This window comes from Dreissena polymorpha, chromosome 4 (assembly GCF_020536995.1).
Source record: "Dreissena polymorpha isolate Duluth1 chromosome 4, UMN_Dpol_1.0, whole genome shotgun sequence".
NCBI classification, from domain to species: domain Eukaryota; kingdom Metazoa; phylum Mollusca; class Bivalvia; order Myida; family Dreissenidae; genus Dreissena; species Dreissena polymorpha.
Window position 1 is genome coordinate 142,466,942 of NC_068358.1, and position 23,307 is coordinate 142,490,248.

Below are 23,307 nucleotides of genomic sequence, written 5' to 3' on the forward strand. Positions count from 1 at the left end.
TGGTCCTCACGTTTCCCAATGGGTTGTGATTGAATGTTTCTGTACATTTTTGGATGAGTTTATAATCGCTGAATCGCACTACATTGGCCGATTTGTTAGAATACTGCGAAATGTCTTGAAAATCATATTAAACCTAATCACCCTGTAAACTTATCCGTTAAATTTCAAAACATCCGGGCCTGAGCGCCACCTCGGAAGTTGCATTGGCTCATTTATTAATGCATCTCAAAAAAGAGGTGGCGCGCGTGATTAACGGCCATGATACATGTAGTTAGAATAGTAAAAGTGACAAAAAGAGATTCAAAAATCCCTGTGATTTCTTACCTTGACATACTGGGTTTCTCCATCTGGTGAGACTGACGCATGTCGCTCGTTACTCCACACCAAAGGCATACTGCTGGCCAGGGCATTACCAGCATCACCAATGGGCAAGAATTCTGCTGTCTTACTTTCCACAGGAGGAACATCATCAGTGGTTGTCAGAGAAAGTTTGCGTTGATTATCCTTCTCTTTTGCACCAGAATTATTCCCAGAGAACTTTCGTTCTCTTTGTAAAACACTAGCTGAACTAACACTTCTCAATATTGGACGTTTCGGGGACGGAACACTTAACAAATTTTGCTGTCGGTCCAAACTTCCAGTGGGTGAGTAACTAACAGGGGTAGATTCAGAACTCTCAGATCCAAACGAGTACAAAGAACTTGTGAGATTAATTCCATCGTCCCCATCTTCCTGTACAGTTGACATTCCACAAGAGTCTCTACGTGCAAAGCTGTCCACAATCTGGCTTTGGTTCACTGAATCTTGTACAAAGTTTGAAGCATCCCGTGGGTACAGATCATCTTTGAAGAAAGAAACGTCATCGTTCTGATGCCCCAATTCAGGTGCATAATTCATGGACAACCTCGATCCAAATTCAGCCAGCTGTGAAGGCATTTCATTATTGTTAATAATATCAAGCTCACTAGGGCTGCGAGGCTGGTCAGAGCCACAGAAATCCCTGCTGATATCATCAGGTTCTTGCGCACTTTCTATTTCCGATACAGAACATTCCTTTCTGTCTTTGCCTAATAAAGGAAAACTATGAGACTGATTTGAATTTATCACATTAGAATTTTCAAAATCAAATGTTTTATTTCCACTAGGATCACTTTTAGACTTTTGTTTTGGAGACTTTCCATTTCGTTTTTCCAGTTTTTCATACACATCTTCAATGGCAGGTTCCTTTTCAGCATTATTAGCCTCTTGCAAGATATCCACACATACAGCACCCTGGTCTTGAGGATTGTCACTCATAATGCTCCTGTTCTCAACAAACGGTGACTCCAGGTCAGTGACTTCTGGCACTCTTGATTCCCCACTGGGAAGACATGGAGGACTCTCACTGCTTGGTGTTCTAAACATATTGTGTCCTGAAATCTCCAATGTCATAGGGTCGTCCTTGAACTTTGCAATAGACAGAAACTTTGGTGTTGACAATTTTCGAATACTTGAAAATCCAGGCAAGTCTAATATGGTTGGTTTTTTAATCATGCTGTCATCTGCTGAACGCTTAACGTCTTCAGGCATTTCAGGTGATTTGTGCTTAAAGGAAGACATCTTTGGCCTGGGTAGTGTCAAACCAGCATAGCCAGGTCTTCGTTTTGGTGGCGCAGTTTGCCGCAATCTTAAAAACTTTGAGTTCCTATCAATAGAATGAAGTGTAAAAGTATTGGGGTTTGTACCAGGGGCATCCCCATCTGACATTGTAGCCATTTCTTCTTCTGCAGGTTGTGAGGTTTCCTGTTTGTTTTTGAAATTGATATCAGAGCTAGCACTTACTTCTTTCCCTGAAATGTCACCACTTTCAACAGGGTTCTTACCTAAAGACACAGTTTTAGTTGTTGCATTTGCATCTTGCTCACTCCTACCATTTTCCTCCTTCTCATCATCTGTTTCTAATATTGGTTCAACAATTATAGACTTCTCTTTGTTTCCATCATGCAACTCCTTGCTATCAGTAACAGTGTTCCCTTTCTGGGGTTCAAAAAATACTGACTCCCCACACGACGAGTCAACACTTTTTGACATGAGCACACTTGGACTTGATGGGCCGTCTTTAGAACCACCTCTAGGACTTTTTAACTTATCAGTCAACAATTTCAAACTGCGACTCCTGTTTCTGTTCAGACTTGAGCTCCGTTTCGCTGCAACAGGAGACCCTGGTGGCGGAGATCCTCTAGGTGAGGTTTGAGTTGAATGCGCCTTAGGAATCATCTGTTGAGGCTTAATAACCTTCGCTCTCAAAGGAGACTTTTCAAATATACTTCCCTCTCTCCATTTTTTTATTTCTTCCATCAGATTCTTGATCTCGCTAGCCTGGCCAGGATCTGTTTTATGACGATAGTGATGTCCGATGGTGTTGCTCCCAAACTTTGGCAGTTTAGGTCGTGTGACTTTCGGGGACACTGTTTCCTTAACCAAGTTCAGCTCATCATCAACACTTGTCGTGTCTTCCATAGTGATTTTCTATCCAGCTATGGTGTATGTGAGAACTTCAAGAGTCATTTTTCTAAAACAAAAATTATATTCTATTTAACCTTAAAATCTGCATTTTCTAAAATGATCAACAAACTATCTTAAAACCACAGGTGGTTAGGCTAGCTTGTGGCTTTGATATAACCTTAATAACTCTTAGTGTTCGGACACTCTAAATTTCAGACACCCCCTTTTTAGCCAAAGTAATTATCTTTTGTGACTCTATATTTTCTGACACTGGGGTTTTCGTCCATAATTAATTACTCTAATTTTTTTGACAGTATATTTTACAGAGCTATTTTACCAGATTTCTGCCTTGTTTTCGCTTATCTTGACACCCTTCAATCATGGAGTTTTACAACCTGATTTTGAGGTCATAAAACCTGGCATATGAATGCCATGGACCATTACAATTGCCTTATTGGGTACATTACCATTGCATTGGACATTCTGACACGATAAAAAAATATTTTTTAAGTTTAAACAAGAGATGTGTTTGTCAGAAACACAATGCCCCCTATTGCGCCGCTTTAAAATAAAGCTATATTAAAGCTTTCAATATATCATTTGGCAGGTTTAGAAATTATCTCCCTTTTAAAGCTTATTACTTCCCTTGGATTGTATTTTTTTTACTTTTGACCTTGAAGGATGACCTTGACCTTGACCTTTCACCACTCAAAATGAGCAGCTTCATGAGATACACATGCATGCCAAATGTCAAGTTGCTATCTTCAATATTGCAAAAAGTATCGCAAAACTATAAACAAGGTTTAAGTTTTGGGACAGAATGACAGACAGACAGACAGGCCAAAAACAATATGCTCCGGATCATTCGATCTGGGGGCATACAAAACTTATAGTAATTACGTTAATTAAGTGAACACATCATTGTCCATGACAAAAAAAGTGACAAATAGATATGTCTGTCAATTAAATATTACAAATATCATTATTATATTATAAAATCTTAATTTTGGGTACAGGTACTTTTCTGCATAATAATACAATACTTCATGTTGCACAACACCATGTAACAAAGTTTTCAGACTTTATTTGAACTACACATTATTTTAAGGGACTTTTCACAGATTTTCATAATTTTTAGAATTATCTTGAAATGCATCTGCTAACAAAATGATTATCTTTTAAATATAAATCTAAAAAAATTATAGTTATTGTACAAGGAATCAAGTTGGAAAACAAAGTATGCCTTCACTTGGATTCTTTCCCTGAGCCATGGAGCCATGTATGTGGGACCAAAATACTTCCACTGTGCCTGGACTATGTTAAAATGTTTCCAAATTGCGTTACAAACATTTTACTTCTTTGTCAATGTTGATTGATGATTATCCTTAAATAAGACCACTTAAAAAAAAACTTCAAAACAGTTTTACAGTTTTGATAATGTGCTCGCTTGAAAAAAATGTGTTCATTCATTTTTGCATCTATGACTATCTATGAAAATTCTCCATTTGCTTTATTATAAATAAGAGGGCTATTCCCTGAAAAACAACAGCTATTCTTACCATCAGCATTATAACTATTATTATTTATAAAAATAATTATTAATGTTTTCATTCATTATTATAAATTAAATTATATTATCATTATTATTATAGAATTATACTTCTATTTCTACTTCACTAATACTTACTGGTCATGTACGTAATTCCGGCCACTTTTGGGACTATTTAAGAAAAATCTTTAGTGTTAGGCAACTGGTTGAAACTAAACTTCACATATATAATCCTGGGTTCAAAACTCACCTAGCATGAAAATTTAAATAGAATTAGATCGGTGAATGTTACTTAATGAACAGAAAATGATGACATGTAAACTATGCATTTTCGTAGGTTAAATGTACCTAAAAAATCGGCCACTTTTCAGTTTGATCTGCAGATAAAATTACAAAGCAATATCTTTTGACAAATGCCCTCAATTTCAGAGTATTAATCAATGTTTATACTACTAAAATTTTTTACTTGAAATTTAAAATAAATGCGAAATTATTATACCAGTTACTCCCCCTACCTATTTTAATAAATATAAACAATGGGAAACTTCTTAATCATTAAAAAATATTTGTTTTTAATGTGTTTAATAATTTTTTTCAAACATAGCTAAAAAAGTAAACACATTTTGTTTGAAAAGTTGACTTCAGTGTTGATTATTAGTAAACGCTTATATATAATATTAAAACATGTAATCTAGTAATATTCTTATAAAGGGAGGTAATTCATATATTAAAAATTTATATTTAGGTTCTGAATTGTATGTTTTGAATATAAGTTTTTGTACAATTAATTGGTAAAACTTTAATTAAAGTTTATTAGATAAAATAAAAATAATGTTATCAAATATATTTGTTTTTTATATCAATATAATTGTTGCAACATATGATGACATCACTTTCCCCATGAGCCAAATATTTCCTGCTATATTTGTGACATTCTAACACAAAAGGTTACAGTGATATGGTTCTTACATTTGCAAAATATTGAGTGTGGGGACGGTTTTCATGTTGATTTTTCTAAATAAAAACAAAATATGTGCGTTAAGATCATGAAACTGATTTTACACAGGTGGCCGATTTTTTACGTACAGGCCGGAATTACGTACATGACCAGTATGTCCGATTTTCAATCCAATTAAGCAGGTCTGAAGAAAGTCAATAAATTACACAAACACCATACTAGAATTAAATATGTATTTGAATCCGGTCAGCAGATTAGATTAGCACGAGTATTGCATTGTGTTACATTCAGTGCACGGGTTCTGTGATTTGTATAAGGATTTCCCCTTGGTCGCCCCTACAAAAGTCAACCAAACTTCATCAACTTTTCAACATAAAAGCAAATAATAAAAGAAAACAGCAGTTCTACACCAAACACATTAAAACCTTGCCTTTCTATGGTTTAGTCCATAACTAACGTAGATCGTGCGTCAAGATATTCCGCAAATGCGTAACTAATTCATTAAATGTCCGTACATAACGATTGCATTTAGCATCGTCGCCATTTTGGATTATTCCATTCGCGAGTTGTGGGTAATAAGTAATAAATTATAGTCTGTTTCTACATCGCATCTACGCGCGTTCAGTACCGTTATATATAATTTAGTGTTCTTCCATGCAAAGTGTTCTATAACGTTTGATTTGATCTTCATAAACAAAATATTTTATCTCTACCAAGATAGACTTCGCGTGTAATATAATTAAAACCCAATTTTACCTAATGTAAACAGATTTACACGACAATAAACTAGCCATAGCTTAAGGGGCCCATCCACACCCAATATCATTGTCAATTTTATTGTCAATAATGAAGATGAACAATATAATTGATAGTGAATTGATGATATTGAAGACACCCGTCAATGTATTGATGAAAATCAGAGAGTTCAAATATTTATTGACGTCACGCATTGTCAATGTTATTGACAAGTGTTTTGCACCATTCAGGCGTTCAATAATATTGAATCAATATTTAGTCTCGTCAAAATTTCCGTACAGTCAACATGGCTAAATCAACCAGAGACGAGGAACGGAAGTTTATACTTGAATGCATAGATCTGTATAGAGATCTTCCAGCTCTCTGGAAAGTGACATGCGAAGATTACAGCAATCGCGTGAAGAAAGAGGCTGCGTATATCACTCTTCTTGAAAAGTATAGGGAGCGTTATCAAGATGCAACAAAAGAAGATGTAAAGAAAAAGTTTAATGCTCTTCGAACCAATTTTCGAAAAGAACTGAAAAAAGTTATTGATTCCGAAAAGTATGGAGCTGGAACCGAGGACTTGTTTGAATCATCTTTGTGGTATTATGATGCGATGTTGTTTGTACAAGATCAGGAAACGCCAGCACCATCTCGAAGCTTCGTGGACAAAGAAGAAGAGTCAATTGCTGATGATAACACCCTTGAAAATGTAAGTGTTTATATTTTCTTACCTGTGATGTTCTGCTAGAGCCTTCGTTGTTTTATCTCCATAGTTTCATTGTTTCCTCATCCTTGTTTTGTTTTTCCAACTATCTAGAGCTAATTGATGCCGTTGTTAATTCATGGTAGGGCCAAACAATGAATGTCGTAACGAAACACCAAACCAACCGCATTGTGTTTAGTTTGGATTTAAATTTTCAGATATATACAGGGGGACTGTTCATCTATCTATTCTTTCTGCAAAGTAACAGACTTAACACCAATCTACAGACCACAACTCTGAACAGCCAACCGAAAACATAATTATCGATGAACAGACACATTAATTTAACAGGCTTGTTGACTTACGACAGATTAACTAGGAATAAAGATAAATGTTATTTAAATCAATCATCATGTTTTATTTCTAGGCAATTCTGTTTTGCATGACTGAATCAGATGCATATATAATAACGAAGTATGGTAATTTTGCGAACTCATCTCGTACCATAGTCAATATTTAATGATGATAAAAGAAACATTTATGAGTTTAAAGCGGCCCATCCACACACACTATGATTGTTAATTTTATTGACTCAATAATATTGACAGAACATTTTTTTTGCCCTCAAGTGTGCACAAATATCAATATTTTGTGCATGTGTACTTCGGTCATCAAAAACAATGAAAGAAAATGGACAATGCGTCAATAAATATTTGAGATCTCTGATTTTCATAAATACATTGACGATGTCTTCAATATCATCCATTCACTATCAATTTTATTTTCAATCTTTATTATTGATAATGATAATGTGTGTGGATTGGCCGCTTAAGTTTCAGTTAGTGCATTTCACATAAACCGTGGGTTTGTAGGTTAAATTATATGGACTTGTTGCCATGGAACCATGCCTCAGGTACAGAAGTAGTTCTGAAACATGACTCTTGTCAGTTTTGCTCGAACGGTTGAATTTCTCTGACTGACTGTGAGTAGACTAGCTAGTTCTGTTTGTGATGCTCTCCATTCGCCTTCGTGACAATTACCGTCACCGTCTTCCCAATCAGCATAGTTGCAATAATGTAACTCTGCTCTCCGTTAACACTACGTTTCGAGTTACAAGTCGAGACGATAGAAGCAATGGAGCAAAATCAAAATCTATAAAATAACATTTTCTCCGGCAATTAGAATAAGGATCACCCAAGAAAACAAATTGTATTCATTCCCAGACGAAAAAAAATAAACAGTTAACGAGATAAAACATACTTTTATCGAAAATTAGATTTCCCAATAAAAACTCGATCAAATTTCGGCCATGACAGTTACCGCGTGATCTCGCGAGATTTGAAAAAGAAATGTAGGAGGAGCTATGCCATATAAGGTAATCCTACTACGATGTTTACATAACAAAGAAAAAGCCCGCGATGGTACCCCGCCTTTTTTGCATGTACCAGAGATATCAGTCTGCTGTGGCTTTAGGGTAACATTTAAACCGTATTTTTCTTTTACTCTCTCGATCGCATTTACGTAGGCCGCCATGTTGGCTTTATTGAAAAATACTACGATTTCCATATATGGATACGATTTCCATATATGAAAATGGGTTTCTGACCTATTTTCTGATTGGCTGCCAAAAACTTATGCAAATAAGGTCAAACCGGAAATTCCAACGTTTTGTTTCAAGATGGCGGACGATCTAGGCGAAATCACTCTGATCCTTATGTTGGTTTTGGAAAAAGTGGAAATAACGCTTTAATTGGTATGTTTCATTAGAAATTTTTACTCGTATGAACTGGAAATTCTTTTTTGTCCTCAAATAGTTCAAGTTTAATGCTCTACACTGTAAGATAAGTCTTAAAATCATGCCGGTGTGATTCACTCCGGCACTTGCTCCATTGAAAAGACCTTTTGGATTCATAACTGTCGCCGGACGTAGGACGAAGACAGTTATGTTTATCACAACGTAGGACGAAGACAGTTATGTTTATCACAACTACAATCAGCATTGCCGCGTGTAAGATGCGTAATCGATTTCTTTCTCAGATAATTGTGGAGATAGCACACGCTAAAGTAATAGTCTGCGCCTTTTCCGGACATACAAGTATCGGTTCTTGGAACACACCAAACCTTGAAGACAAAATGACAAAGGCATTTTCAACTACCCTGCGAGCTCTGCTTAAACAATAATTATATACACGTTGACAGGGATGGCGAAATTTCAAAAAACTATACTTGTCCACGGACAACCATTTAGGAAATTTAACTTGTCCGTTGCTAAACTACACTTGTCCGTTAATGTTGATATAAATTATAAACGCATTTATTGATTAATGTAAAATAATAAGGAATAAATCAAAATGAGTATTTTTTGATGTTTTAGTTATATTTGTATTTCCATGGTACATTCATTATAGCAGTATGTTATAAACAATATAAAGACGTTCTCAAACTTTTAATCTTGCATTTAGCTAGTGTTATTAAAACATGTGTTTCACATAGGTACATCGTAATCTTAACAAATTAAGTTCAGTTCCAATCATTACCGTTAAAGTCGTCTGAAATTATTCTCAAATAACAAAGTAGACCGTGTTTTGATTATCTTAGTTTGATACTTATATTTCTGTCTGATTGTGAAACTAAAGAAACCAGTCTGTACACTGTCTAACAGTCTGGCCGAATATTGAAAATGCGGCATGCTCCCAGTCTCTAATAGAATAAGGGAGATCACTGGGCAGGAGAGTGCCCGAATTTTAGCTTGAATGCTCCGCGAATAGCACTGACAATGTTATCGCGTGTCAACATCCGGTTTTGTAAAACTTAATTACCTCTTTAATATAATGTTGTTTTTTTTTGTATTCCTCGACCATCTGGTTGTCCACGGACAACTTAATTGAAAAAAAGCAGTTGCCCTGACAAGCAAATGTACGACTCGGGTAACTCGGACATTTGATTTCGCCATCCCTGCAGTTGATCATTACTGAGTTGGCCATGTGCTTCACTGTAAGGCTTCATTACATTTTCAGTCATTGCAAAAGCGTCATCACCAACAAAAACATATGGCACTGGCACGGAGTCACCTTCATCAAGAACTCCTGGTTGTGGCAAATTCAGTTGGTGTTCATTAAAGCGTCTACCGAATTCAGTTTTGTTTATAGCACCTCCGTCCGAAACTCGTCCATTTATACCAACATCAACCATCAAAACCTCGTACTTTGCATTGACTACTGCCATCAAAACAATACTGAAGAACTTCTTGTAGATAAAGTAAAAAGATCCCCACCCTACTGGTTTCTTTATAGCAACATGCTTGCCATCACTTGCACCGATGCAGTGTGGAAAGTTCCACTGAGATTCAAACTATTCACTCACATGGCGCCACTCGTCTTCACTAGTTGGTAGCTACACGAGATCATATAAGCATTTTAGTAAACTATCAATATTTGTACTATTCCTTTATGAAATTTTAATAATAAGTATTGCTAGAATAATCAAGTTTGTTTGTCAAAGTGTAAAATGTAGAGGATATTTGTCGAGTGGGGCGGGAGATCGAAATATCATTTCACCAAGTCGTCACATATAATTTTGTCACAAAAGGCACAGCCACGAGTGATAACTATTACTGTCTGTGCAACGAGTAAAAATGTGTTTTGAACTTCGGCCAAAAGTCGGCAAATTATTGCCTGCAATGCCTATTGACTGCCTGAAAAATGTGCGGGATTTGTTACATCGTGACGTTATTTTAACATTTTTACCGGTAGTCATTATTTGGATTTAAAACATAAAATAGATGATATTATATTATAAAATCTGATAACACATGGAATTCACACAGAATTCTCTATTTCACTGTATGAAGTGTCAATAATAGCGCGGTCATTTCATCGTACACATTGTATCATTTCATCGCCAAACGTGGCAATTCACAAATTAGCCTAAAACATGCAAATTCGTTTCACTTATGTTTGAGAAAACACGCGCAAATTAATGCGTTGCCATGTCACTAGGAAGAAAGGACCTTACATTTTGATAAACAAATATTGTCTGTTTAAGCTGTTGATCAGCTGTCACATAAGTAAGTAATTCACTTAAGTTTCTATTTTACAGACAGATTCGTCATCAGAAGTATCACAAGATACGCAATCAAGCGGGCTTGCGGCTCCCTCTAAGAGGACAAACTTTAGAAGAAAGAAGAGGACAATTGAAGACAAGCGTAACGAGCTTATGGAATTGGCATGTAAGCGTTTACGTGAACCAGAAGATGACACTACAAGCTTGGTCCAAACATGGGTAAATGAGCTCAAGCACATGGAGCCAAAGCAACAATTACTGTCGAAGAAGGCCATCAATGATATTTTGTTTGAAGGGAGAATGGGTACCCTCAAGAGGAATTCGGTTTTAATCAATCCACCTGAACAGTCATTTGTGCAGCATAGATTGGTACAGCCCGAGTCCATTTCATCTAGGCAGTCATTGACACCTACCTCTGTTGTCTGCCATGGTTCATTCCATAACAACCAACCGACAATTTAATTGGATAATTTACACGAAGTTCATTCAGGAGCATTACGTGTACAAAATTATTTTTTTACTGAAACCATTGTTTTGTCCAAAATTTCTTATTTTTTCGCTTTCGTTTATCCAATAGCAGCGCAATACTTATCATGACAACAGGATCCATCTTGTTTGAATCATGACCGAAGTACAAATGAACAAAATATTGATTAATATTTTTGTTCACTTGAGTGCAATTTTTTTTTATTATTTCAATATTATTGAGTCAATACAATTGACAATACTATTGTGTGTGGATAGGCCGCTATGGTTAGGATTAGGGTTCGGGTAAGGGTTAGGGTTGGGTTTAGGCTTACCCAAACCCTAACCCGACCCCTAACACTAACCCAAACCCTAACCCTAACCCTCTAACCCCCCCTTGCGCAATACCATACCATGCCTCGCCCGTTGTAGTTTTCCGCCTCCCGAATGTATACTTGATATATAGGTCTGTGCGTTCTGTGACATTCATACCCACTTATGACATGCGCAACATATCGTTTAAGATTACAATATTAATGAACAAGAAATTTGCTTAAACAAGACATTCGGCGAATAACCTGGCATTGAAATAAAAGGAACTAAGTTTTTTAGTAATTAAATTTATTTTTTTTTAGTTATGTTCTTGGTTTTCACTTAATAGTCGCATATCCACCACTTGAAACGTTTGCTATGAATTGCACGTATATTAAACTACATATTAGTATTCTTAGATACACAGTTTACTACGTGAGGTCACATACCATGTGTCCTCATTAGTTGTTATGCACATATGTTTTCGTTATCGAAACATATGGTATGTTAATATGAAATAAAGGCGCAGTTTTCTTTTCGCACATTCAAATAAAACTGTTACACTCATATCATGCAAAAATGGGTCGTATGGCATATGCGTCTAGCGTAGCTCAAGCCCAGTCACCGCAATGGCGCAGTCTGGTCATGGGCTACGCTTTCCTCTATACAAATTACGCAATAATTTGTGTGTCTCCTGCCTATCATCACCAGTATGCAAATCCCGAGAAGACTGCGCGGATGCGCAGGCTGGGCTTGAGCTACGCTGGCAGCATATTGCAGCAGGTTTTCATTAATGTCTTTCCCCTTAATTCGCGTCATTTGATACCTTGAAAGCAATACTGTATTATCAACATTTAAGGCGTTTAATGATAACACATTCCGCCTTACCCAGACGATTTAATGACCCAGCACTGACCCTGAAAGTCTGGGGGCATCGGACATGGAGCTTACCCGTAATGCCTAATTGTAATTGGGCCAAAATGTTTGTGTTTCGTAAGAACATGCAGAGGGTAGTGCACATTTTCCTTCAAAGAGCAGTGTTAGACCCTATGCTACAAAGACACAGTGAAGTTGCTAATGTTACGGGGGATTATGCTCAAATCAGCCAATTGAATGAATGGTGTGTATTCATTCGGTTCTGCTGACGTTATGTAAAGGTCATCAAAGGTGAAAAGCTGGGTTAAACAGCTATGCCGAAAAATACCAAAAGGTGCTGCAGTAAGATACAAGTGCGGCAGTTATAGCGGCAATCGCATCCCCAATATTGTGGTCTGTACTCGGAAAGTCCTGAACAGCTCAAAAACCCTAACCCTTACACGGCAGAGGGAAAGACAAACGGGAAATTGTTTTTAATAATTACCGGTATTCGCTTTATGTGTGTAATTATTCTCGTAATTTACATTGCCATTCACATGTTTTTTGGCGTGGTAGATATGGTGTCCGTCTAGCGACAATATCACGGGTTCGATCCCCATTATGTGAGCGTTCATTAGATCTCCCCCACAGACACCAAGTACTGGTTGAGGGCCTTAACATACTGTGAGTTTTAAATTACTATATTCTCCGAGAAAAACAACGCGCGGGCTAAGACGTCCATGATGACTCAGATTTAACAATAATAAACTACATGTTTTATTTATTTTAAGTAGAAGATCACAGTGGTTATGGTTGTTCATAAAAATAACTACACATTATTCACGTAAGACGTTTTAACACTTTAGTATATTATGGAATCAATCTAAGGGACTGTCAACCGCGATTGACAAAAAAGAAAAGTTCTAAAATACCGTACTTTTTTACAACTATTAGTGTATATTGCTTAAAATATCACGACTGGTATATTACATTACTTGAAAAAAGTTGTTAAGTTTTTATATTTTCAGTATATTCGGTAATAAATTATACTGGGTATGTCTACCAGGTAACTACCAGTTAACTATAAATATCGCAAGTAGATTGATCATCATCGTCACGTGTGGCAAACCCAGGAATTCAAATTGTGCATGCGTAGTGAATTGTATATATTTTATTTATAAATTGATCAATCTACTTGCGTTATTTATAGTGTGTATATCGTTATGTCCCCTATTTTCGCGATGTACTTTCGATGTCACATCGCGAAGTTTTATTACCGAATATACTGGAAATATGAACTTTTTTTCAAGTAATGTAATATACCAGACGTGATTTTTAATCAATATAAACTAGAAATAAAATCAAAAATACGTTATTTAAAAAAAATCTTTTTTGGTCAATCGCGGTTGACAGTCACTTTAAAGTTGATGGTTCAATGCACAGGTGGAAGTAACGTACCATGGATAGTATATGGGCCCAGGAGCCCAATATATTCAAATTTAAATATATAAAATCATGTTTAATGAGAGAACAAATGAAAAAGAGACATGAAAAAAATCCACACCCTCTGATATTGGAATCATAACAAGGTTATTTAGACACGTCTCACAGGTGGTAAGCGTGTGGCTATGATATTAATTAGTGAAAACATCATTTTGAATGATAAATAATCATATTATAACGAAAAATTAAATTTTATGAAGAAAAAAAAATTCACTATCAAATATATAGATAACAAGGTATGCAACTCAAAATCACTCCAAAACGGGATGCATCGCTTTGGACAGCCATATCTTCATCAATTGTGCAGCGATTTTCACGATCTCGGTCTTATTCAACGCAGAAATGAATTTCCTTTCTGGAAATGTATATGTCTTGCAATATTTTTACAAATGCTGGGTCAACTTTTAAGAAATAACACGGAACACAACTCGCATGACCCAGTTGACAATGATCATGCAGTCTTTATGAATGAAATCTCCAGTTGTAAAAACAAACCTCCGCATTGAACCAATGAAATCACTCGAGATTTACGGACTCGAGAGCATTTATATACACGGCCGTTAATCACGCGCGCCACCTCTTTTTTGAGATGCATTAATGTATGAGCCAATGCTACTTCCGAGGTGGCGCTCAGGACCGGATGTTTTGAAATGTAACGGATAATTTTACAGGGTGATCAGGTTTGATATGTTTTTTGAACATATTTCTCATTATTTAAAAAATCGGCCAATGTAGTGCGATTCAGCGGTTATAAATTCATCCAAAGATGTACAGAAACATACAATCACAACCCAATTGGAAATGTGAGGACCTTTATAAGTTGTTGCATGGTAGAATTCATGAAAGCAAATCGATGTCTTTTGCAATCGTGGCGAGCAAAATTACAGCAAATTAAATCGTTCATTACACGAACCGATTGCTTTGGACCTGTACACGTTAGTGCGTACACAAAAACATCGGCTTCAAGCCGATCTAATAGATAAATTTGCATTTTTCAAAAATAGATCGAGCCCATGCCAAGGAGGTGGCGCACAGATGAGGAGTTGGCCCCAATGCACATTTATAGCTATTTTAAAGTGATTTATTATATGTTTTCTATTATGTTTACAAGACTTGCATTATTTTTGTGTAAGTTGACTACTTCATCACATTTGAGTCGCGTGCGTTTTTAATAAGAACAAGTAATTTTCTAATAATGTCTTGATGGTTTTAAACGTTGATCTTTGTATGATAAGAACAGTTAACATGTATTATACAAAAAAGGTAACGGAAAAAGGCCGATCTATCTTTTTTTGGAGTTGATCGTGGGAAAAACAACATATATGAGTCTTATTAAGGTTCGTTGTCCTTGGTCTATCAGTAAATTAAGCATTTGGATTAAGATACACAAATCATCATTTCTAGAAGAAGTATTATCTTATATTTATGCCCCCCCCCCCCTCCGCCTTCGTAGAAGAGGGGGTATATTGCTTTGCAAATGTCGGTCTGTCGGTCGGTCCGTCCACTAGGTGGTTTCCGGATGATAACTCAAGAACGCTTGGGCCTAGGATCATGAAACTTCATAGGTACATTGATCATGACTCGCAGATGACCCCTATGGATTTTGAGGTCACTAGGTCAAGGTGACCTGAAATAGTAAAATGGTTTTTGGATGATAACTCAAGAACGCATACGCGGCCAACAGGGCGAACTCTGAACAATATAACTGAAGAAACTGGTCTGTAATCCTAAATCTATAATTATCAGTCCAATGAAACATCATCATTTGAGTAAAATAAAGTGGATCAGTAAAAATATTATCAGAATATGATATTTTTTGTATATTTTGTGTATTGAATATTGTGTTAATGTTTAATTGTGTTGATCAATATAAATATAAGCAGGGCAGGGGAGGTAATACACTATGATATCTTTCTTATATACAGGGGAAACAAATGCAATAAGTTTAAATTTCATGTTTAATAAATAGAGGATATTTGTTCATGTCAGTGTGAGATCATTTGTTATTTTTTATGATCACATTTTATTATTACTTTGACAAAACAACACTTACCTGAATACCACAATGGATTCCACCCAAACAATACCCCATGCCCCTACCAGAATCCCTCCCCCCACCTCACCCCCCATTTTTTTAAACATCATCTAATAAATAACCACACCCCACATTATACCCCCCTCTCACCCCCCTACCCCCTACCCCCCAACCCCCCAAAAAAATTTTTTTTTTAAACATCTAATAAATTACAACACCCCCCATTATACCCCCTCTCACTCCCCCCTACCCCCCCCCCCAATTTATTTTTTATTTTTTAAACATCTTATAAATAACCACACCCCACATTATACCCCCCTCTCACCCCACCCCCCTACCCCCTCATCCCCCCCCCAATTTTTTTTTAAACATCTAATAAATTACCACACCACACATTATACCCCTCTCTCATCCCCACCCCCCTACACCCCCACCCCAATTTTTTTTAAACATCTTATAAATTACCACACCCCACAGTATACCCCCCTCTCACCCCGCACCCCCCTACCCCCACCCCCCCTCCCCCAAAAAAATAATTTTTTTTAAACATATTATAAATTACACACCCCACATTATACCCCCTCTCACTCCCCCCTACCCCCCCTTCCCCCCCATCCCCCCAATTTTTTTAAAACATCTAATAAATTACACCACCCCACATTATACCCCCCTCTCACTCCCCCTACCCCTCTACCCCCACCCGCCCCAAAAAAGGATTTTTTTAAACATCTAATAAATTACCATACCCCGCATTATACCCCCCTCTCAGCCCCCACCCCCCACCCCCCCCCCAACAATTTTTTTTTAAACATCTAATAAATGACCACACCCCACATTATACCCCCCTCTCACCCCCCACCCCCCTACCCCCCCACCCCCCAAATTTTTTGTTTTGTTTTAAACATCTAATAAATTACCACACCTCACATTATACCCCCCCTCTTACTCCCCCCCCCTACCCCCACCCCCCCCCCCCAATTTTTTTTAAACATCTAGTAAATTACCACACCCCACATTATACCCCCCTCTCACCCCCTACCCCCTCCCTACCCCCCCCCCCCTACCTCCCCCCAATTTTTATTTTTTCCTTTTTTTTATGTTTGAAAGATCGTCTAATAAATTATTGTACAATTTCCCCATGATGGCTTACGTTATACTGTCAAGCACTCGAATAGTCGAGCGCGATGTCCTCTGACAGCTCTTGTTAGGTCACAAGGTCAAAGGTCAAGGTCAAAGAGACTCGAAATATTAAAATGGTAACTCAAGAATGTTTACGCCTAGGATCATGAAACTTCATAGGAACATTGATCATGACTGGCAGATGACCCCTATTGATGTTCAGGTCACTAGGTCAAAGGTCAAGGTCACAGTGACTGGAAATAGTACAATGGTTTCCGGATGATAACTTACATTAGGTCAAAGGTCAAGGTCACAGTGACAAAAAACGTATTCACACAATGGCTGCCACTACTGACAGTCCATATGGGGGCATGCATGTTTTACAAACAGCCCTTGTTATTTCGTGAATTGCCATCCAAATATTGCGGTCGATGAATTATTTTGATTATGCTGAACATTAAGTTATTGGTTTTATCGAGTATTACAAATTTTTGGTATATATCGTACAATATGTTTTATTCAGGTTGGTGACTTCTTAATTGAGATGATCACTTATATAATTATTAAAAAATACTACATCTTATTTATTAGAGAATGTGTTTAGGTTCTGTAAAGATTTTTGACTTCGTATGTACGTTGAAAAATATATTAAAGATAACAAATAACTTTATCTACCGAATGTACATCATGCGATAATGACATTGCGATACGATTGTAAATTGATACATCCTGCATTGGCGCCACCTTCTATAATTAGCGCCACCACTTAAGCATTGGCTCCATCTCTTTAGGAAAAATGCAAAATTATCTACTACGTCGGACAGAAGCCAATATTTGTGTGCATGCAGCATCTATCATGCAACATCTATGTGTACGCAATCGTTTGATGCCGTTAGCGATTTAATTGGGTAAACATTTTCTCGTCACACAGGAAAAACTCATCGAAATTCTTTTTAAAACTCCACAATGCCACTACTTATAAAGGTTCTCACGATTTTAAATGGGCTGAGAGTGTATGTTTCTGTACATTTTGGATGAATAAATCTTCGCTGAATCGCACTACATTGCCGGATTTTAAAAAGAAAGCGAAATATGATGAAAAACATATATAACATAATCACCTTGTAAAATTATCCATGAATGGTCAGAACATCCGGACCTGAGCGCCTCGGAATTTGCATTGGCTCATTTATTAATGCATCTCAAAAAAGAGGTGGCGCGCGTGATTAACGGCCGTGATATAAGGTGTGATATAAGCCTTAGGCTTTCGATGCAATCGAGCTAAAATAAATAGGTTTAAACTAAGACATTTTTTTCTAGACGCCAGGCATAAATGGGTTTTAATATTCAGGAAATATGATTTCACAAAAATCTGCAAAATGTGTCTTTGTCAAATTTGATTTAAGTCAATAAGTCAAATTAGGTAGTCGTGCAAATATTACTATTACAATTATTCGTGTTATTGTTATTTGCTTGAACCGACATTTAAAAAACGACAACATTATTTCAGCTATCGCAATAATTAAACGGTTTTACAAATGTAATATTGTTTCGATAATTCATATGATTTTGGATTATTTGTAGGTTGATAATCCCTATTTTTTAACTGACATGGCTGAAATCTATCCAAAATCAAAAGGGTTTATTCTAAAATTGCATGTTCTCTGCTGTCGTTTGTCGTGATTTCTATTCTCTAGGTCAACGATTGGTGCTTTCGCCACAGGTGACAATAGCGTTTGGCTATGATATTAATTAGTAAAAACACTATTTTGAATGAAAGTAATCAAATTAAAACGAAACATCAACTTCTCTGGATTTTTATATATATATTTGATGGTGAATATAATGAAATTTTTTTGTCACGGTATTCAACTCAAAATGACCCGAAAATCAGGGTGCATCGCTTTGAACAGCCATAACTTCAATAATGCAGCGATTGCCATGAACTCGATCTTATTCAACGCAGAAATGAATTTTCTTTCTAGAAATGTACATATCTTGTAATATGTTTACAAATGCTGGATAACATTTAAAGAAATAACACGATACACAACTCGGGTGACCTAGTCGTCATTGACATAGTGTTATATAATTTTTATATATTTGTTAGTGATTTTTTTCTCAGAGAAGTTGATTTTTCGTTATAATTTTTTTGAATGATCCATCCCTGTATATAAATCGATAGATCCTTTTTTCCTATGTTGAGAACTATATTATTATTCTTGACTTTATTTGTTTTTTTAGTATAAGAAAGTTAAATTGTAGTTAAGACTCCCATACATTTACTAAATTTATTTGTGAGTCACGTTAAGTAAGGTAAAGGACAAGCTTTCAATGCCTTACAATGAAAACGTACAACAATAATTTTCTAATCGCCTGATTAAGTTCGACCGTTCCTCCGACCGCTCTATCAAGAGAATGTCTGAAAAATATACCTAGACACCTACTGAATAGGAGTTTCCCTACCGTTAAGTACATACCTCTATGAATATACTTCATCCAATCGGAGTTTCCCTACCATTTAGTACATACCTCTATGAATATACTTCATCCAATAGGAGTTTCCATACCATTTAGTACATACCTCTATGAATATACTTCATCCAATAGGAGTTTCCCTACCATTAAGTACATACCTCTATGAATATACTTCATCCAATAGGAGTTTCCCTACCATTTAGTACATACCTCTATGAATATACTTCATCCAATAGGAGTTTCCCTACCATTTAGTACATACCTCTATGAATATACTAGATCCAATAGGAGTTTCCCTACCATTTAGTACATACCTCTATGAATATAATTCATCCAATAGGAGTTTCCCTACCATTAAGTACATACCTCTATGAATATACTTCATCCAATAGGAGTTTCCCTACAATTTAGTACATACCTCTATGAATATACTTCATCCAATATGAGTTTCCCTACCATTTAGTACATACCTCTATGAATATACTTCATCCAATAGGAGTTTCCCTACCATTAAGTACATACCTCTATGAATATACTTCATCCAATAGGAGTTTCCCTACCATTTAGTACATACCTCTTTGAATATACTTCATCCAATAGGAGTTTCCCTACCATTTAGTACATACCTCTATGAATATACTTCATCCAATAGGAGTTTCCCTACCATTTAGTACATACCTCTATGAATATACTTCATCCAATTGCCAAGTTCATTAAAAACACTGCTATTTGATTGCGAATACAGGGTGTGGAAACTAACTGGATAACCTCAATTTGGGTGTTAAGAGTTCAGGTTACGTCGTGCATTGTCGTGTATCGCGCTAAATGTCGTGTATCGTGCATAAGCAATTTAATGAACGTGACAGTCACTTGCTCTATCTGTTGTTATGCGTAGTAGGTCGTTGTCGCGAATCGTGTCGAATGTCGTTTGTAATGTCTATATAACGACACACGATATTCAACGCGACATACGATACGATAATCCACAATATCATATTGAATATCGTTTGCCATATCGAGAGACGTTGGATGCCGAATTTCGATTTTTCTAGATTTTGCTTGATAAAGGCAGGTTAATAGCGTTCAGTCAAATCCATGAAGGTTAGCGCTCTAAAAAGGGCCTTTTCACAGATTTTGGCATGTTTTGAAGTTTGTCATTAACTGTTTATATTGATAAATGTAAACATTGGATATAAAAAGCTCTAGTAAAAAATCAAGAATAAAATTTAAAAAAAAGAGAAAAAAGGTAACTCTCAACAGGGCTCGAACCATTGACCCCTGAGTCATGGAGTAAAAAGTCTCCCACTTAGACCATTCGGTCATCCTTCCTAATACAATGTTTGATGTATTTTATACTTTATATAAGCAATCCTCGAAGTTTCACAAAATATAATGACAACGACAGAACTCTCCAAATTATTAATTCGTTTCGCGTTGCAACGCTTTATAATTTTCAGCATTTTAAATCGTCAAAAGATGTTTATAATGGCTATTTTAGAGCATGGTAAAATGTTCAGTATTACTGTTTCCTCACAAATATCATAACTGAAACGAAAATTTGCGAATCTGAAACAATTTTTTTCAATTTTGTCGATTTACCCAAACGTGAAAAGGCCCCTTTAAATAAATTCATAATATATTTTTGAATGGATAAACGTATATACGCCCGAATTCTATGTTTTTGGAACGCTAACCAACACAAATATGCACATATCGCCATAATTATTTTGTTCTTCAATAAAGTTATTTAAATACACATTGAGTTTTCTATTCGACTGTCTTTAGCTTGATTGGTTTGCCAATTATTCACAGATTCTGGCACTTATCGAAGTTTGTCATTCAATGCTTTGACATGATACATGTAAACAGACAGGAAAAACGTAATCCTCAACTGGGCTCGAACCAATCACCCTTGCAGTAAAAGACTAGTACTTAAACCACTAGAACACCCGTGCTTACAGAGTTAGTGGTAAATTTAATTATTTAAATAATCAATCCTCACCCCCGGAAACCCGATCTGATGTGAAACGTTCGACCTGCTTGGAAAAGTTTCCGATAAATTTGGCTGAATGTCGGTAGGGTAAGTAAATCCTGTTCTATAATTTTTTAAAGGTATAATTGAATTAAAATATCTGTTGGTTTATACAAATGAGGTATTATCATGTATTCTAGAAAAAAAGCCTGGTTATTATTATTCGGGATTTATTGAAATATGGCTATTTGAAGTCGACGATGCAGAAATTTGTCCCATATTTAGCACTTCATTTACAAATTTCTTTAAAGGCATGTCAGTGAACAAGTTTTTGCACCGAAAATGATATCAACCAATGTCCCCCGAGTAACATATCCGCCTGGGTTTCTTAAAAAAAATCGTATTGGTGGGGAAATTTGACTTTACACTCAACATGTTGATGAAAAAATGATATGACCCGGTGCAGTGCTAAAGATGTCAAGATATGACAGGAGTGCAGTTCATTTATAAACTTAAGCTCACTATTACAGCTGATATATGCGCTTTGCATGCTTGTTCCTTGCACTGAAACTTTTCATACTTACTATTTGGTTACTGTTTGAAAATAATTGTGGAGTAAATGATACTCTAAGTCTTACGTAGAAAACAAATACATACTGTCACAGACACTGACAGAGACAGACACAGAGGAGAGAAGCAGAGTGGGAGAGATTCACGACATGTGTGCGCGAGCCGTTAGTTAATAATCTACCTTTAGTGGGTTACGCGACTTGCAAACAAACTATATGTCGTACTTAATATCCAATAAGATAAATACCTTTTATACATCACGTGAAAATTTAAATGACTGGTAAAGTTAAACACATACTATAACGTCATTTAATGAGTATAGTGATACAATACCAGAGCTACTTAATTTAAATGAGAGACAGACAGACAGGCAGACGGACGGACGGATAAACAAACCGACAGAGACAGACAGACAGACAGAGAGACATACAGAGAGACACAGAGACAGCGAGAGAGAGAGAGGAGACAGAGAGACAGCGACAAACGTTTAACGTGTTAATAATGCCGTCATAGAGCACTTGCGCTTAATGTTTGTCAAATATGTTTTTTTGCTTTTTGTTTCTTTGTGTGTCTAACATATATAACAACTTGGTATCAAATTGTTTGTTTTGTTGAAGCTGATTTAATTTTACTGAAGATGATGACTTTATAGTTCATTCCGAGTAATATGACCTACCTCCAAACATCGACTGATATAACAACTTTGAACTGATATATAAATATATCATCAGGGTGCAGGATCACGTGACTTTGCGGGGTTTACAATTTAACTTTTATGAATGTAAACACCAAGTTAAGTGATGGTTTATTTCAAATAACTTTTTAACCCTTTCAGTGCGGGAACCGAATTTTAAAGGCCTTTGCAAACAGTTTGGATCCAGATGAGACGCCACAAAACGTGGCGTCTCATCAGGATCCAAACTGTTTGCTATTCTGATAGCATTCTTTGAAAAAAATAGAAGGAAATGCTAATTTTAGAAATTCTGCAGACGACATTTTAGCAGACGACAAATTTCCCAGCATGCAAAGGGTTAAAACAATTTTCTTAAGAATTTCAACTAGTGCCTAAAAGTGTTTATGCTGCTTATGGCAAAAAGAAATACATCAGAAAAACTTTGTTTAACAAGCCAAAACACAAATTAAGTTCTTATCGGAGTGTTAACATTCTTTTTCCTGCCCGTGTGTAACCCCCTGAAACTCCCGTTGATCCTGCACCCTGATCATGCAACGTTATATCAGACAGGTACAAGATAAGTATTGATGCAAAGCATCAAAGGGCGTCGGGAATTTTAGTGTTAAAGGCACTCAATGATGTTACATGGAACGATTTTTTTCTACTGTAAATATTAATATATTGGCCGATTATTTTAAACAAAATAGAAAAAGATACTGGTATAACCATTATCTATAATGTTGTGTTATAAACCCAAATAACCATTATTTATGATGTTGTGTTATAATCCCCAAATAACCATTATGTATGATTTTGTGTTGCAACCCC

At 36.2% G+C, this 23,307-nt stretch overlaps 2 protein-coding genes across 2 annotated transcripts in view; one reads left to right on the forward strand and one right to left on the reverse strand.

Annotated features, from left to right (window-relative positions):
- Window positions 1–5,551, reverse strand: part of LOC127877466 (rho guanine nucleotide exchange factor 17-like) — an 82,154-nt gene extending 76,603 nt beyond the window's left edge. Inside the window, exons 1-2 of the mRNA XM_052423375.1 lie at window positions 5,422–5,551; window positions 325–2,551 (exon numbers count right to left, since the gene is read on the reverse strand). Coding sequence (XP_052279335.1) covers window positions 325–2,499 — 2,175 coding nt within the window. The 5' untranslated portion in view covers window positions 2,500–2,551; window positions 5,422–5,551. The remainder of the gene's footprint in view (window positions 1–324; window positions 2,552–5,421) is intronic.
- Window positions 5,552–5,855: 304 nt separating this feature from the next.
- Window positions 5,856–11,227, forward strand: LOC127877103 (uncharacterized). The gene is made up of 2 exons (XM_052422757.1): window positions 5,856–6,441; window positions 10,534–11,227. Exons 1-2 carry the CDS (start codon window positions 6,034–6,036, stop codon window positions 10,957–10,959), a joined length of 834 nt encoding a protein of 277 aa, XP_052278717.1. The 5' UTR covers window positions 5,856–6,033; the 3' UTR covers window positions 10,960–11,227.
- The last annotated feature ends 12,080 nt before the right edge of the window (window positions 11,228–23,307 follow it).